Source organism: Panthera pardus, unplaced genomic scaffold (assembly GCF_024362965.1).
Source record: "Panthera pardus isolate Hobbes unplaced genomic scaffold, ASM2436296v1 HiC_scaffold_11, whole genome shotgun sequence".
Lineage (NCBI taxonomy): Eukaryota > Metazoa > Chordata > Mammalia > Carnivora > Felidae > Panthera > Panthera pardus.
In genome coordinates, this window is record NW_026526666.1 from 87,034,060 (window position 1) to 87,051,262 (window position 17,203).

A 17,203-nucleotide genomic window follows, 5' to 3' on the forward strand; every position below is an offset into this window, starting at 1 on the left:
AACAAAGGCCTTGCATTCTGGGCAGTATTGTTTTACTGAAGGAAGAAGAGAAAATAAGAAAACTGACTTGGGAAATAAGGAAAGATCAGCTGCAAAGAACTGGCTGCCCCCTACAGGCATTTCCAGAGCCCCTGCAGAGGACACACAATTGGCCTATCACATTAGTCAGATAAAGGACTCGGTGCTTATCAACCTAGCTCTACCAAGAGGCAAGGTGTAGACCCAAACAGAGGGGGATGTGCTATCCTTGGGAAGACCTCATTAGGTGCCATCAATGGGGGCTGGGAGAGCAGAGGCTGATCTTAGGGCACCCCTTGCCCTCTTACTTGTCAATGAGGAGCTCCTTTTCCTTCAGAAGGTGTTCATTACTGTTCAAGATGCTGATCCATTGTGCTGGTTCTAATGTGGGCAGTGGAGGAGCAAAAGCAGTGGGATGGTGGCAGACGGCTCCATTCTGAAGCTGGAAGACAAGCAGGCCCAGAGAGGCTTGACCTTGACCCACAAGCACCTGAAAACACCTGAGGAGTACCCAGCTGGGTCTCTAGTCAAGGTTCACTTTGGCTCAGCCTGAGAAGGCCCAGAGAGGCTTGACCTTGACCCACAAGCACCTGAAAACACCTGAGGAGTACCCAGCTGGGTCTCTAGTCAAGGTTCACTTTGGCTCAGCCTGAGAAGGCCCAGTGTTTATGAAATAATTTTAGCTCTGATGCATGACTGGAAAGAACCTGCCAGGGAGACTTCTGCCAACTGGACACTCCCTGCTCAGAACGGCTCTAGGTTCTAAGAAAAGGTCACTTATCTTTCATTATCTGGCAAGAGAGGCAAACCAGGGGCTAAGATGTCCTCACCAACCAGGAAAGGAGAATGTATCCTGCTTCTTTCCTTTCCTTTCCACTCTTAAGCAGTACAAGGCCCTTTTTTTATCTTTTTAAACACAAAATTGGTATAATAGAAGGAAAGCAGGAGTTTAGAGATGGGTTTTAAACCCTAGCTCTGTCACCAGCTTTGTGACTCTGGACAGATTACTTATTCTAAGAACTTGGTAAAATTTTTACATTTACCTCATCAAAGTGCTACAAGATTTAAATAAGATTCTGTATGTGAAAGGCCCTGCCCTAGTGACTGGTACACAGAATGTAGTACATGATCATTGTTAATGTTATACTTTTTGGGGTCTTCTGCTGTAACCCTCTACTCTGGAGGACCTATCTGGTGTTTAATTAGACCACCAACATGGCATTCACAAGCCTTCACTTCCTATCTACAAACATCTTCTCTTTTTCTTACAAATGTTTTCTTTAGAATCGAAATTTATAGGACAAAACCTATATAGTTCTAAGATCTGCACAGAACCTGTGAAATCCAAGGAAAGGGGTCTCTACCTGCATTTGCTCCATCTGTAAACGGATCAACTCCAGCTGCTGTCGACACGTGCTGAGCTCACAAGATCGCTCACGGGGATGCCAAGGGTCAGGGTTCGGCTGCCATACCTGAGAAGGTATAGGCTTGGAGAAGCCAGGAGCAGGCTGGAGTCCCAAAGGGAGCACTCCACTGCTGTTAGGGTGAGGTCCATTCCGCTCACATACCACCCCACTGCCCGGTGCCTTCTTGGTCTCAGGCAACACTTTGTATAACTCCTTGTTTGTGTCGGCTCTTGGGTTGTGGAAGTGGACTTGGTAGTGGGGATCTGAATAAAATGTCTCCATCACTGCTGACTGATTAAGGGTAGACTCCATACTGGGAATATCAAACTTCCTCACCTCTTCTTCTCTTTCATGGCCCACTGCTGGAAACCAGGACTGCTCAATTCCATTTTCTCCGGTAGCACCACAGAGATACATGAAATCTCTAGATAGGCCTGGAGAACGTTTCATTGCACCAAGGTCTCCATTTCTTGTCATCCCCACACCTTCAGCCAGCCCTGATAAAGGGAGTTTGGAGGAAGAGGGTCCAGAAGGTATAGAATTTGGCTTGGCAGGAGAGGTCCCCAAAGTAGAAGGTATCACATGGGCTGTTGGAATGGTTATGTGGCTTTTGATGGGCTGGAAAGGAGGGCTGCTACTTGAGCTACAAAAATCTGCAAAGAGAATAGTTTTCCGTAAGTCAAAACTGAAGGAGCATACTTTTTTGAGTATGGCTGCCACACCAGACATTCTCTGTCCTGAGACCAGGCAGAGTGGACACTATTATCACAAGTATCAGGCAGAAAGACAAGGCAGCCTAACTTAGAAGTATGTATTCTAGGATCTCAAATGCCATTCACAAGGTAAACCAACCAAAGGCAATTAGCTTTATTTTTAACTTACACTCTGTCCTTTGTATATGAATAAAAAATCTTGCCAGTCAACAAACAAAGCTTAAAATTGAACTTAAAAAAAAAAAAAAATCACTTACTTAAGGGAAATGGATTAGGTCTTACTCTTCTGGGAGTTGGGGAACTCTCAAGTTATAATCCGATCCAATAAAAATATTCTTTCCAAGGGAGGGCTGCCAGAATCCTCTGTGGCCTCCGAAAGCTTCCCAGCAAAGGTAAGCAATGAATCTAAACTATCCAAAGAAAAAGGTACAGTGGATAGTGCTGCTCTGTATCCAGGACAGGGAGTACAGCATCTGAATCAGGATTCTATTCTCTCTCCCACGCACCAGACCTGACTGCCTGGATATGTGAAGTTATTCTTAGTAACTCTCAGGTTTCACTCCAGCACAGTAAGCACTCTCAAGTGGGTACACACTGAAATCCTCTATTTTATATTTTGCCTTTCACTTCCCCCTTGTTTATATCTAACTGTGACTTTTCACTTTTCCTTTAGATTCGATTTATGTTTCCTTTAGCTCTTGATTGGTCTTGGGAGACAAGTCTCTGATTAGCCCCACTGCAAAAGGTTCACATTTCTACATTATTTCCAACTTTCAAGTACTACTCTGAAAAAGACTACAGGGTCACAGAACTAATGTGCCAAGGAAGTGGACTGCAAGCAAACAACAAGACAGTAATATTAAGAAACATACCTGTTACTTTCACCAGGAAAAAACTGAGTAAGGGGACAAGGAATAGAAATGTCTTCCTTTTTCAACTATGTCCAGTACTCATTTCCAAACCAAGCACATCTACCATGGAGAAGAATGGACTACCAATTTAATTCATTTCTCTTTTTCCTTTCCATCAACCAACACAGAACACACTCAACTAATGAGGACAGATACTATAACCTTACTATAGATTGGCTACCATCTTCTGATACGCGTTTGTAAGCAGCTCTTTAAAAACATGGACATGCCAAATTATCCCTTATCATGTATGGGATAAGCCAAAGTATCTAATCTCCTATACTCAGATGATCTTGGGGATATAAAAAGCCATACTAAAACAAAACAAAAACCAAATCAAAACAACAACAGTTATTTCTGATAAATGTGTCTGCCTCTCAGGACCAAGACAGAAGAACATTTCAGAGGCAAAGGATACAGTTTTTGATGTCCCATAACATAAACATAGGAATAGTCAACAAGGATAAGGTAGACTGGTGGTGATGAAAACTTCCAAGGATAGTAAGCTCCCAACTTGAAATCCTCTGTTAACAACATCATAACATCCACTCTCACCAAGGGTCTCTGCTCTCAAAGTATAATTATGGAACAGAAGACAGTGAGGTTGCAGCATATGAGGGGCTGCTATTACACTGAACTTTGTGCCACCTCCTTCCATTCTTCATCTACAGCACCACTCACTCTTAAGACTCACCAAATTCAGTTTAGAGCCCACAACTCCCAAAGTAGTAATGCCAAAACCAAAGCCGAGAAAAAAGGTACCAAATGACCCAGGAGAATATGGTTTTCCTAATTTTCTAGGAATGTGTTTCATCTACAGACAAAAGAACAAAGGAAAATCTTGGGGCGCTCAGTTGGTTAAGTGTTTGACTCTTGATTTCGTCTCAGATCATGATCTTACAATGGTGAGATCAAGCCCCATGCTGGGTTCTGCACCGATGATGTGGAGCCTGCTTGGGATTCTCTCTCTCAACCTCTCTGCCCCTCCCCAACTTATATGCGCTCTCTCTCTCTTACACATGCACACAAACACACAAACTTTTAAAAAATAAAAAAATAAAAAGAATAAAGTAAAATCTTCATCATTTGTCACTTATCTATTAGGTTTATCTACTTATAGTAAGGAATCTGCTGTGATTCTGATAAACTGGTATTAAATGTCAAGTTACACCTCAAGTCTGGTTTGTATTTTGAAACAAACAGCAACACTTATTTTCAAAAGGGCCACTTACCTTCTACAATTTTCAAAGGCTTTCAAAATTTAAAGTATAGGATATGTGATTTTTTGGAGAGAAAAGTCTACAGTTCTCGGAATCATTGGGTTTTGGCCACTTTAAGGGTATTCATATTTCTAAATCTCTCCTCTCAACAATACCCACTGCCCTGCTCCACCCTCTCTCCCCCAATTCTAACAACTCTGCTTTCTTGGTAAGGGGTAGATTTCCCTATAATTTTTTTTTTTTTTTTTTTTTAAAGTAGGCTTCATGCCCAGTGCAGAGCCCAATGTGGGGCTTAAACTCACCACCCAGAGATCAAGATCTGAGCTGAGATCAAGAGTCAGACACTTAATGGACTGAGCCACCCAGATGCCTCAGCTATTGCCAAATCTTGATCATTTCTGTCTATATCTCATACTGGTTTATGAAGTAATGTAGTCTGAACTAAGCCAGAGACAATTTCAGTCTTTAGCAAAGAGCTGAAAGCCTCTGAGTTCTCAAGTATATATCTCTACCAGTCCTTTGAGAATCTTAAAGGTAAAACATCTTAATGAGGGGTGGAAACAAAACCAAGCCTGTTTAGTTTAAAGATGCAACAATTAAAAAAAAAAAAAAAAAGATGCAACAATGAACTATATTTTATACCAGTCAAAAGGGTTCTTGTCAACTGGGCTCCAAACAAAACCAAGCTAGATTCATAAACAAAATGAACAAGAATTAAGATAAAGACCATTGTACAAAACTGTTTTGGCAGAGAAGACACCTTGGATCCTTTAAAAAAAAACAAAAACAAACAAACTTCTAGACCAATGGCTTTGGTCACTACATCAAGGCTACTATAATTTTGGGGTGCCTGGGTGGCTCAGTCAGTTAAGGGTCTGACTTCGGCTCAGGCCATGATCTCGCGGTTCGTGAGTTCGAGCCCCGTGTCGGGCTCTGTGCTGACAGCTCAGAGCCTGGAGCCCGCTTCGGATTCTGTCTTGCTCTCTCTCTGCCCCTCCCCTGCTCACGCTCTCTCTCTCTCTCTCTCTCTCTCTCTGTCTCAAAAATAAATTAAAACATTAAAAAAAAATTTTTTTAAAGAATGCACAAGAGGAAATATATATATTTTTTCCCCAAAGGAATAAAAAGCATACAATCTGTGTAACGATGTGACTGAATTAAATACAGTCAGTCAATTCAGTAGGCAGAGTATCTAGACCACTGTTTGATTTTTAAAAGATTATTTAGTCAAAATGAAAAAAGGTTTCATGACTGCACATGTAGACAAAACCCAGGGGCGCGTGGATGGCTAAATCAGTTAAGTGTCCGACTCTTGATTTTGGCTCAGGTCATGATCTCATGGTTCCTGGGATCGAGCCCGCATCGGATTCCATGCTGACAGAGTGCAGTCTGTTTGGGATTCTCTCCCTCTCTCTCTGTCCTGCTCGTATAGGCACACACGCTCTCTTTCTCAAAATAAACTTAAAAAATTTAAAGAACAGAAATATAACTCACATCCATTCAATTCATCCACTTGAAGTGTACAAGTCAATGGTTTTTACTATATTCAGTGGTGTATAACCATCACAAAAATCAATTATTGAACATTTTATCACCACAAAAAGAAACGTCTTATCCTTTAGCAGTCACATTCCATTTCCCCTAACTTCCCTAGCCTTGGGCAATCACTAAGTTATTTTCTGTCTCTATAGATTGGCCTATTCTAGACATTTCACATAAATGGAATCATACAATATGTGGCCTTTTGTGTCTGGCTTTATTTAGCATAAATGTTTTAAAAGTTCATCCATTTTGTAGCATGTATTAGTACTTAATTTCTTTTTATTGCAGAAAAATGTACTATTATATGGATATACTACATTCTACTCATCCATTCATCAGTTAATAACATTTGGGGTTGTTTCCATTTTTTGGCTACTATGTATAATGCTATGAACATTCCTATAACAAGATTATGTGTGGAAATGTGTTTTCATTTCTTTTGGGTAGGTGGAGTAGAACTGTTGAGTCATAGGGTGACTCCATGTTTACCTTTTTGAAGATCTGCCAAACTGCTTTCCAAAGCAGCTATAACATTTTACATTCCCACCAGTACTGTATAGAGGTTCCAATGTCTTTAGATTCTCACCAACACTTGTTATTATGTTTTTGATTATAGCCATCCTAGTGGCTGTGACATCTGATAAAATACTAGTGACTAGTTTTGTGACTTTAATCAAGTCATCTAAACACTTTGAAATTCAGCTTTCTCATCCGTAAAATGGAAATAATAAAATATTTCATAGAGTTCTTAAAGACATTAATGAAAAATGTAGAAAAAATTTAGTATAGTATCCATCACAAAGTATTTAATAAATAGTTTTTAGTTATTATTAATTATGAGGTCTCTGCCCTCTAAGAACTCACTATCTAAATGCAAAAATAAAATACTCTCGGGGCACCTGGCTGGCTCAGTTGCTAGAGCATGTGACTCTTGAGCTAGGGGTTTTGAGTCTGAGCCCTACATAGGGTATACAGATTAAATAAACAAACAAACAAACTAACTAAAAAGAAAAAACTCTTGTAAAGTACTGTCTGGCAGTTATTACTTAATTTATGTGCCCCCAAAATGGCAGGCACAATAAAGATACAAGATTGCAGAGAGGGAGATCAGTAATGGGTGGAAGGGATGAGAAAAGTCTTATCATACACTTTACTAGATTTTGAAATATAAGATCAGCATAGCTGGGAAGGGCAAGAGGAGGTGGAAACAGCACGAATGGGCCCAGATTAAAGAAGGAAAGCGCTCAGGGACATGTGGCTGGCTCAGTAGGTGGAGTGTGCAACTCTTGATCTCAGTTGGTGTTGTGAGGTCAAGGCCCATGCTGGGTGTGAAGATAACGTAAAAAATAAAATCTTAAAAAAAAAAAAAAAAAAAAAAGGAAAGAGTTCAGATAGCCAAAAATAACAACAAAAGTTCTGTGCTTTTTCATAACATAATAAAACACCATACTCGGTGACAGTTAAGAAATATGTCTGAATGGGTGGAATAAGGCCAGATCACAGAACTCAGCAAGGCTCCTGAACTTTATCCTCCAAGTAATAGAAGCAGTTGAGAATTTACAGGAAAGGAAAACTATGAAATTAGGCTTTTAAAATTAGTCTGGCAGTAGAGGGAAACACTTGAAGCCAAGAAACCTACTAGAAAGTTGTTTAAGATAGGACAAACAGTAAAAATTGAGAGGAAAGGACCAGTTGTAAGAAACATGGGAGTAAGAAAAATCAAGCAAACTCCCTGGCTGAAGGGACTGAGTTATGAATACTCTGGAAATGACAATATACCTGGAACACAATGTGAAAATGACAACACATATTGGTAATCAAAACATTAATTCACACTTACCCTCTGCAATGTCTGAGCATGATGTGCCAATGGCTGTGTCCCCACTGTCAGCTACACTTGAACAGCGGCTGAAGCGACTCCGAAAAGCCTCTGAGATAACTGGGGTCTGCCATTCAGTCCCCAGGGAACTGCCCTTTTGAATTACACCGGAACCTGAAACAAGTGTCATTTCCCACCTTTAGTGTGAACCAGCTGATATAACCCCCACAAGACTGTTTAAATAAATCACTTAAACCTATGAAAAAATAGCAGCACCCTACCCTTCTCTCTCCTGTACCTATTTCAGTTACTCTGAGTTAGTTAATTTTATTTTTTTATTTTTGAGAGAGAGTACAAGTAAGGGAGGAGCAGAGAAAGAGGGAGAGAGAATCTCCATGCTGAGCATGAAGCCCAGTGCTGGGCTCAATGTCACGACCCTGAGATCATGACCTGAGCCTAAATCAAGAGTCAGACGCTTAACCAACTGAGCCACCCAGGTGCCCCTGAGTTAGTTAATTTTAAATGGAAATAGCATGAGAGTTGAGAATGTTCACAGACAGAAATAAGACTTACCAAGAACCCAGGAGTACTGGGATGGAAAACAATACTATTTAATAGTAGCTACTACCATGTTTTGAAACCTAGAAGCCATAACACTTTATCAACATGATCTCATCTTCCTTACTGAACAGTATCATCACCCCTATTTTACAATGGATAGAGCTGAGATTTGAACCCAGGTTGTTTAGATTCCAATATCCACATTCTTTCCCCTTACAGGGTTGCTTTTGGCATTCTGCGCATGACAATTCTTCAATGTGTAGTCTATATGTGGCAGGATGGCTTAGCATCCCTGGTCACTATTAAAAGCCAGTAGCAGCCCTAACCCCATCCCACCATCACTGTGAAACCTGAAAATACCCCATATGCTTCCAAATGTTCCCTAGGTTAATAGGTAGTCCAGTCTGTTGTTGAAAATCATTGCTTGACTGAACAAGGATACCCTGTGGGCAGGGTGAATCCAGATCAAGGTAAGTCTTGAAAGTCAATCTGAAGAGTTTAAGACTTTGAGTGTAATGCAAAGAAACCACTAAAATTTCCGAGTGGGTAAGACAAAGCAAGACTGATGAGATATTTTTAATTCTGTTAGCTTGCTATTTAAAGGCCAGTAAGTAGAAAATATTCAATAAATAATTTGCTAGTATTTATTGTTAAAAAACCACTAATTTTCTAAACTGTATCTGATGATCAGTGTAAACAAAGAGGAAATGGTGTCTACTTATCCATTTAAAGTGTCAGAGTTTGAGTTGAAATCAGAAAATAAAGTTCTACAGACTCTTTGATTTAGTGGGAAGCAAATGATATCTCAACACAAACCACCCTCTCTCTTGTTCCAGTTTTAGTGCTTCTCCCATCTTTTTCACCCACTTTCTTCTAATTTTGCTACACTTCTGCTTTCTACTGAAGGCACCCTAACTTTCTCCAAGGACACCTTTTTATTCTTTGGGTCACAGTGGACTGCCTGATTTGAAAGAATTTATATACATGCAGTAATCAGTAATAATCTTTCATAGAAGATATACCCAACAATCAGAGCTTCTGATCAGCCTAAGATTAGCTGGTGTTACTATCTGTACTAAGTACTAGAAAGAAAGTAATCTGACTTCTTGATGAGTCTATATGGCGTTCTCTCCCTAGTTAGCTTACAATTTGCCAGACCCTTTGAAATAAGGAAAACTGATTAAGAGCCTCTATTACCATCTTCCTGGCCTCTTACTGGAAATCACTTCTTGTTTCTACTACTAACCTTCCATTCTTTATGGGTACCACTTTTCTATCTGCTCACTCCACACATCAATTCGGAAGAGATATTTGTTAAAATAAAATTTTATTTTGATATAGGTAAAGAGGCTTATGCTTATTTCCAAATTCAAATTTGAAAGCAAAATTTTTTGTGTGTTATGTCACATGTCCTATCACCAGCATCTTCATCAAAATATTAAGACCATCATTAATCGAATGAGAGATTACTAAAGACAAAAGCCATCAGAAGAGCAGTGAGTTTTGTTAGAAATTGCTACATCCCAAAAACTTGTGTGTTATACACATAATTGTCATAAGAAATTGTACAATCCAGCCCTGAAACAATGTGTGGCATATAGCAGATGATCAATAAATATTTGCTGAATGAATCTTGAATTGATTCAACAAATGCTTTTTAAAATGCTTAATTTCTGCAAGGCAGCATGCCTAGGAGAATACAACAAATATCTAACAAATGTCTGCTGTAAGGCACTGTGGGATTTTAAAGTTAAATAAAGCATATTCTGGGGCACCTGGGTGGCTCAGTCGGTTAAGTGCCTGACTTTGGCTTGGGTCATGATCCTGCATTTCATGAGTTCCAGCCCCACGTCGGGTACTGTGCTGACAGCTCGGAGCCTGCTTTGGATTCTGTGTCTTCCTCTCTCTCTCTGTCCCTCCCCTGCTCACCCTCTGTCTCTCTCTCTCTCAAAAATAAATGAAGATTAAAAAAAAAAATAAATAAAGCATATCCTTAGCTGAATAAAATGTACCCTTTTCTTCATAAATACCCCAGATTCAAAAAGTTATTTTTCTATGCTACTTCCTACTTGAATATACTGTATCTACTTAATACGTTTATTGTGTATACATATATTTATATATGTTTAATATACTTAATATATCCACTTAGTATATCTGCTGAGCTTTCAAAATCTTGTCAATCCACTCTAAAGATAAATTCCTGAGTCTCTAGTGACAACATAACTGAGACTGTAGGCATCCAAGAAGAATTCCAATCTTTGTGGGCTAGCAGATGACTGACACACCCACAGGACTACAAAGACAACATAGAACACAGTAATTTATGCTGTGTTTTTCTGATTTCAAATGAAACTATGTTCCAAAGTCATTCTGTTCCTTCATGTGTCCTCCCCTCCCAAACAATCACGTGGGCTTGTTGGAAGCCATGTAGGACCTGAGATAAACAGTTGTTCTCTTGGAGAGGACTGTTTTTCTATTGAATATAGCCTCCTGTTATTTTTGTTCTTTTCAAGCATTTCAGTGAATGCTTGTTTGCTGAATATTTCCTTTAAAGGAACTTGTTACGGAACAACAGAGCAAAAGTCAGAATTTAACCCGGAAAACTTTGACTACTCACCTGGCGAAGCCACATGAGAGATCCTCTCACTTGGGTATTTCTCCTGCATGGCCATCAATAGTTATTTGAGGCAACTGCAGAATGAAGGAATAACCAGTCAGATCTCTCCATTACTTTTAATTCCCTATAACTCACTCCCATTCAACCCAAACTGCCAAAACCACACAGAATAGTCCTTAGTCCTCCACTTGTTTTACTCCTAAAGATATTTTTTAAGGCAAAGCAACTCCTAATACTCCTTCCTACTTCTCTTCCTAAGTTAAGGGAGAGAAAACCTAGAACCAAATAGAGATTCCCAATACTGATCCTATATGATCCTAGAACCCCTCAATTGCTGCAAAAATTAAAAATGATATATTTTTTAAATGTTTATTTTGAGAGAGAGAGCATGAGCAGGGGAGGGGCACAGAGAAAGGGAGAGACAGAAAGAATCCCAAGCAGGCTCTGCATCACCAGCACAGAGCCAGAGGTGAGGCCTGAACTCACTATGAGATCATGACCTGAGCTGAAACCAAGAGTCACCCAGGCACCCCCAAAATATTACTTTTATTTATTTTTTTAAGTTTATTTGAGAGAGAGAAACAGAACACATGAGTGGAGGGAGGGGCAGAGACAGAGGGAGAGAGAGAGAATCCCAAGCAGGCTCTGCACTGTCAGCGCAAAGCCCAATGTGGGGCTCAAACTCACAAACTGTCAGATCATGACCTGAGCCGAAGTCAAGAGCCAAATGCTCAACCGACTGAGCCACCCAGGCACCCCTAATATTACTTTTAATTAACAAACTTTGCCATGGATTTTCTTAGCCATGAAAATAGGATGGGGGAGTGGAGTGGAGAAAGAACTAAACAACCAAACCACCAGTGGAGTATTATACCTTCAGTTATAATTAACTTAAGTTCTCCTATTTCTCCAGTAATGAAAGTTAGTCATATGATTGACAAACAGAATTCTTGGTCATAAGCATAACTCCAATTCTCAGCTGGGAACATGAGGTTTTCTTCCCATTTCCCCACTTCTTAAAACACTTACATTTATTCTAATGTTAGGCTGTGAGAATTCAGCATAAGTCTGATTACTATCTGTGTTAACAAAAGCTTTAATTAACTGTAACTAAAAGTAGGAAATATCTTATTTTTGAATAGTATTTAAGAGGCATGGCAGTACAGGGAAGTGATTCAGAGTATGCACGTGTGATCAGAGAGCCTGAATGTGAAGTCTGACTTCTCAATTAGCTGTGTAACCTTGGGCAAATTTCTTAATATCTATGTGCTTCACTTCCTTCATATAAAAATGAGGATAAAGACAAAACCTAATGCATGCTAATTCATTTAGAATTAACTCACAACAGTGCCTGACGCATATTAAGTGCTTAATTACATTTTTATTATTATTACTTGTCAGTTTATGTCAATAAAAAAGAGGTACATTGTGGTCCCTGGAAGATAAAGTATGAATTTAGAAACTGAATTTATAAGAGCTCCCAAAGAGTTTGGAACAAAATCAGTCAGTAGATCACAATTCTTAAGAGGTGAAATTCAACTCTGAAGGGAAAACAAAGGCTATATGGGTACAATTTCTCTAATATGCTTTACTGACCTCTATAGTTTTCTCTTAGTAACAACAACCCAAACCCTCACTTATTCACTGCATCTACATTAATGGTACCATCCCCTGAAATCCCAGGTCTTGACAAAGTGGGTAAGAGATTGTTCAGTAAAAGCTTCAACATATACAGCTATTATCATTCAGTGTGTTAATGGTGACACAGAAGGATTAGATTATCTGCCTAGTAGTGATATCAAATGGTCACTATCAAAATCCTTTTCTTCACTCATTTCTTTAAAGTATAACAAAAATGGTAGTAGGCTCATTGGATTCTGAGACCTTTGCAAATTCAGAAGAGTTGAAGATAGGATGACAAAAGAACTCTCAATTAAAGAGTTACTCTAGGGGCACTTGGGTGGCTCAGTCAGTTAGGTGTCAAATTCGGCTCAGGTCATGATATCATGGTTCACGAGTTTGAGCCCCACGGTTGGCTCTGCTGACAGCTCAGAGCTTGGAGCCTGCTTCAGATTCTGTGTCTCCCTCTCTCTGACCCTCCCCTGCTCATGCTCTGTTTCTGTCTCTCTCAAAATAAATAAAAACATTTAAAATTTTTATTTAATAAAATATTTTTTTTTAAAAAGTTACTCTATAACTCAGCAATTCCACTACTAAGTATATGTTCAGGAGAAAAAAAAAAAAAACATGCTCACACAAAATCTTGTATATGAATGTTCAGAGCAGCATTATTTATAACAGCCAAAAAGAAAAAAACTTCAAATGTCTATCAACTGATGAATGGATAAATTCCACTTATATGAAATGTCCAGAACTGGCAAATCCACATAGATAGATTAGTGGTTGCCAAGGACTAAGAGGAGGGGCAATAGGGAGTGACTGCTAATGGATATGGGGGTTCTTTCCAGGGTGATCAAAATCTCCTGAGATTCGATAGTGGTGATGGCCGCACAACCTTGTGAATGTACTAAAACCACTGAATTGTACACATGTTAAATTGAATTTTATTGTATGTGAATTATAATTAAAAAAAAGAACTCCCAAAAGAAGCAAAACAGTATGGAAGAGATCATTCTTAACTTTTTCCTACTAAGTTCAGAAGTAGATGAGCTATTGGTGGAAGTTTTTAGGATCATTTGAAGGAGATAAAGATTTCCTGAAATAAAAGTGAGAGAAATGAATATACAAGAAGTAATGTAAATAACCAATTACACAGCCAAGAAAGGTAGGAGTGAATGGAAGCAGACAAAAAAAAAAAAGCACTCAACATTGATGGTTTCTATCTTCAAAGCCCTTTAAACTATTTATTCATCCAACAAATTTAATATGTATTCAGTACCTTCTACCCACCTAGCACTGTGCTAAACACTCTATAAGTATCATGTCTTATCAATGCTCACATCAAACCTATGAGGCAATTACTAGTATTACCCTCATTTCATGGATGAAAAAATGAAGGCTTACAGAGGTGAAGGTCATACAGCCACAAGAGGCTTCAAAGCCAGGACTGTGCTCTAATGCTAAAGGAGTCTAGTTAGCATTTTTCTGTGTGTGACAAAAAGAAATAAAGGAAGTTACCAAGGCACCACAAGTTGGGGGTTTCTGCTTCAGACCCAGCCAGAGCTGCAAGCCCCAAAGAAGTTGGGAGCAGGGACAGCTCATACAATTTCTTCACTTTGCCCCTGGTCACCACACAGGCTCTCTTTTCCAAGGTGCTACCCAAGAGTTGGGTTTTGACTGTTATATTTCTCTCCCTGAAGAATTATAATCTTAGTGTGGAATGTCACACTTGGCAGCTGCTGAGAACCACATCAAGACAGGAATGGATTTGAAAGGATACACAGCTGACACAAGCACAGTAAGAATCTCACACCATCAGGGTGCCTGGGTGGCTCAGTCAGTTGAGCCTCCAACTCTTGATTTCGGCTCAGATCATGGGCTCGCGGTTCGTGGGATCAAGCCCTGCATCAGGCTCTGTGCTGTTAGTGCAGAGCCTACTTGGGATTCTCTCTCCCTTGTGCCTGCGGTCTTTCAAAATAAACAAACATACATTAAAAAAAAAAAAAAACTCACACCATCACACTGTCATGACCATGATCATTCATTAAACCATACCTAAAGAAAGAGAAGCCAAATCCTTGCCAAGAAGTTATCTTTACAAAGTCCTGAGAAAAGGACTTTGGATAAGTAACGAGGCATGGTTATCTTAATCATCCTGTTATTATCGGCTCTCCTGACCCAGCACACAGTATTCAATTCATCAACCAAAATTCACTGAGTGCCTACTATCCGCCTGGCTCTGTGCCATATGCTGGAAATATACTGGCGTAAAAGACAAACAGGGCTCTGATCCTCCTGTTTTATCGTGAAGTGCTGGATACCTTCTATTGAACAAACATGCTGTAACCCACTAAACTTGTGGTTCATCCAAAGCACCAGCTCCTCCTCGTCGAGCAGGGTTCGGAAATCGGGATGCTCCTGACATTTTCGGTCAGATAAGTGGGGGGGGGGGGGGGGGGGGGGGGAGGGCTGTCCTGTGTAAGGTGGATGTTTAGCGGCATCCTTGACTTCTAGATGCCAGGAGCAATCCCCGAGCTGTAGAGCTGCAAATGTCGCCGGACGTCGTCAAATATCCCGCGGGGAGCAAAGTCGGCTCAGAAACTCTAGCCTGGCGCCTTCACGAGTGCTGTCTGTCCCCCAACCATAACTCTCTACTCACCCTTTAAGCCTCAGCCCCGACTTCGCTTCCTCATGGAGGGCTCCCTGCCCTCCCGAACTACACCGGCGCCTGGTGCTTAGCGCTCTGCGTACTTGACCAGCCCACACCACTGAGTGCTAACGAACGAGTCGTCACCCGAGCAATGTCGCCTCTTCTCCCGGGACTGCGTGCCGCGTGCAGGCAACCAACGTGCTTCCCGCCGTCCCGCCGGCGACTGGCACGGGGCCTACCCTTTACAAAGGTAAAGCAACTGCTGTGGAGTGAAGGATGGAGAAAGCCAGGCGAAGAGGGCGGGGACGCGAGCGAGTCGCGAGGGGGCGTGTGCGGGGTATTATTTTAGGAAGCCCAGCGGGTGAGAGACCCATAGAGGACGGCTTAGCGGCTCTGCGCATGCGCCTCGCTCTCCTGCGGCCCCCGAAGAAGGCAGGTCAGGAGTGTTTCTGGGGCTCCTCCGGGGCTCCCCAAGGTAGGGCGGGGTCTGTCAGCCCGTCAAGGGCTCCCGAGGGGAGGAGGACTTACGTGGGGCCGAAAGCGGGCGGCGAAATCCCTCACCCTGGGACGCCGACTGCGGCCACCACGTCAGCCGCAGGCAGCAGTTCCCTCCCTCGGCTCGCCTAACGGCCGTTACACACCCGCCAGGCCGCGCGCCTCAGAGCGCGCGCCGCCCCGCCCCCGCCCCCTTCTGCCCGCCTGGGGCCAATCAGGAGTCGGGCCGCGCCGGTGTCCCGCCCCTGCACGCTGCGCTCGGCGCCGGGAGCGGACGGATCTTTCTGCGCATGACCTCACCGCTCTTCGGGACCTTCTGCCCTGCCCCTAGCCAGGTCTCGCCTGTGGGCGGAGCCCTCCAGACTCAGGTCTGAAGTGCTTTGCTGGGCTTAGGCGGATCAGGAAGTTGGATGCCAGGGAAAATCTTCCACGAACCCCTGCCCCCAACCGGGCCCACCCTTCTCCCATTCCCCACTACCTATAAGTGGTCCCACCTGAGATAAAGCAAAGGGTCAGGTGGTGGTCCGGAGTGAGGGTGTGGCCTGGGTCACTGCCTGGTCAGGGTTAGGGCTCATCTGTGGCTGGGGCAGGGCGTGGGCTGGGTTAGGGTCGCCAGTGGTCGAGACTGTGACCAGGACTCAGGTTGAAGAGTAACTAACAGATCGATCTTGCCTCCCTACCCAAACTCCGTCCCCAGGAAAAGAACTAAGTTCATTTGCGTTAATGTATACTTAAGAATCAGACCGGGGAATTGTTAAAAGGAGGAACGAAGCCATCAGCCAAAGGATAGTGACAAATTCCGGGTTTCTGGAAACCTGACCTGGGAGGGAGAGGCATTAAAAAGTCGGGATTTCTTAACTTTGAAGAACCAGACTTAAAGAGAATTAATTACTGGATCAAATTCAGTCTAGAGTTAGGACTCTGGGGATGTGCTCCAAAGTTCTATCCCCACCCTGGTCTCATAACATTTTAAGGTAACAATATAGAAGGCATAAAATAGCAGATTTAATGGATAATGAATCTGGGTATGATGTGATAGATGCATTTAGGGGATATTCTCTAAATTAGGACCAGAAACCTTTCTTAAATAGTAACGATAGGTGTCTAAATGAATAAATTTGTAGACTGGTGGGTAGGAGGTAGACTAATGGGTGGTGGAAACCTCTACTTGATTGCTTCTGTTTGTTTTGTGGAAAACATCTGTGAAGAGGGAGGGAACAGGGGCATATGGAGGACTGAGAAGAACGGAGAGTATTTGAAGAGCTGATACAGAGAATGGAAGACAAAGCTAATTGGAAACATAGTGGAAGTGCTGAGATTTAAATTTACAAATGGTGCATAGTGCATTTATGCAGTTTTCTCCAATGGGTATCTGTCCTTTTTTTTTTTTTTTTGGTTTTATTTTTAGGGGTGCCTGGGTGGCTTAGCTGGGTAAGCATCTGACTCTTGATTTTAGCTTGGGTCATGATCTCATGGTTGATGGGTTCAGGCCCAGGGTCAGGATCTGTGCTGACCGTATGGAGCCTGCTTGAATTCTCTCCTCTCTGTTTCCCAGTCTGCCCCTCCCTCACTTGCTCTCTCTCTCAAATAAAAAAAATAAACTTAAAAAATAAAGATTTTATTTTTAA

At 41.6% G+C, this 17,203-nt stretch overlaps 1 protein-coding gene across 3 annotated transcripts in view; it reads right to left on the minus strand.

Moving 5' to 3' along the window:
• CEP85 (centrosomal protein 85) overlaps positions 1-17,203 on the minus strand; it is a 35,760-nt gene that overhangs the window by 14,365 nt on the left and 4,192 nt on the right. Inside the window, exons 1-5 of one of the 3 annotated variants that reach the window (XM_019432403.2) lie at positions 15,609-15,730; positions 10,811-10,884; positions 7,651-7,803; positions 1,383-2,077; positions 327-460 (exon numbers count right to left, since the gene is read on the minus strand). In XM_019432403.2, coding sequence (XP_019287948.1) covers positions 327-460; positions 1,383-2,077; positions 7,651-7,803; positions 10,811-10,865 — 1,037 coding nt within the window. In that variant the 5' untranslated portion in view covers positions 10,866-10,884; positions 15,609-15,730. Of the gene's footprint in view, positions 1-326; positions 461-1,382; positions 2,078-2,394; positions 2,635-7,650; positions 7,804-10,810; positions 10,885-15,608; positions 15,731-17,203 lie in introns of those variants that run through there. The other 2 variants (XM_019432404.2, XM_019432409.2) reach the window with 2 other exon arrangements.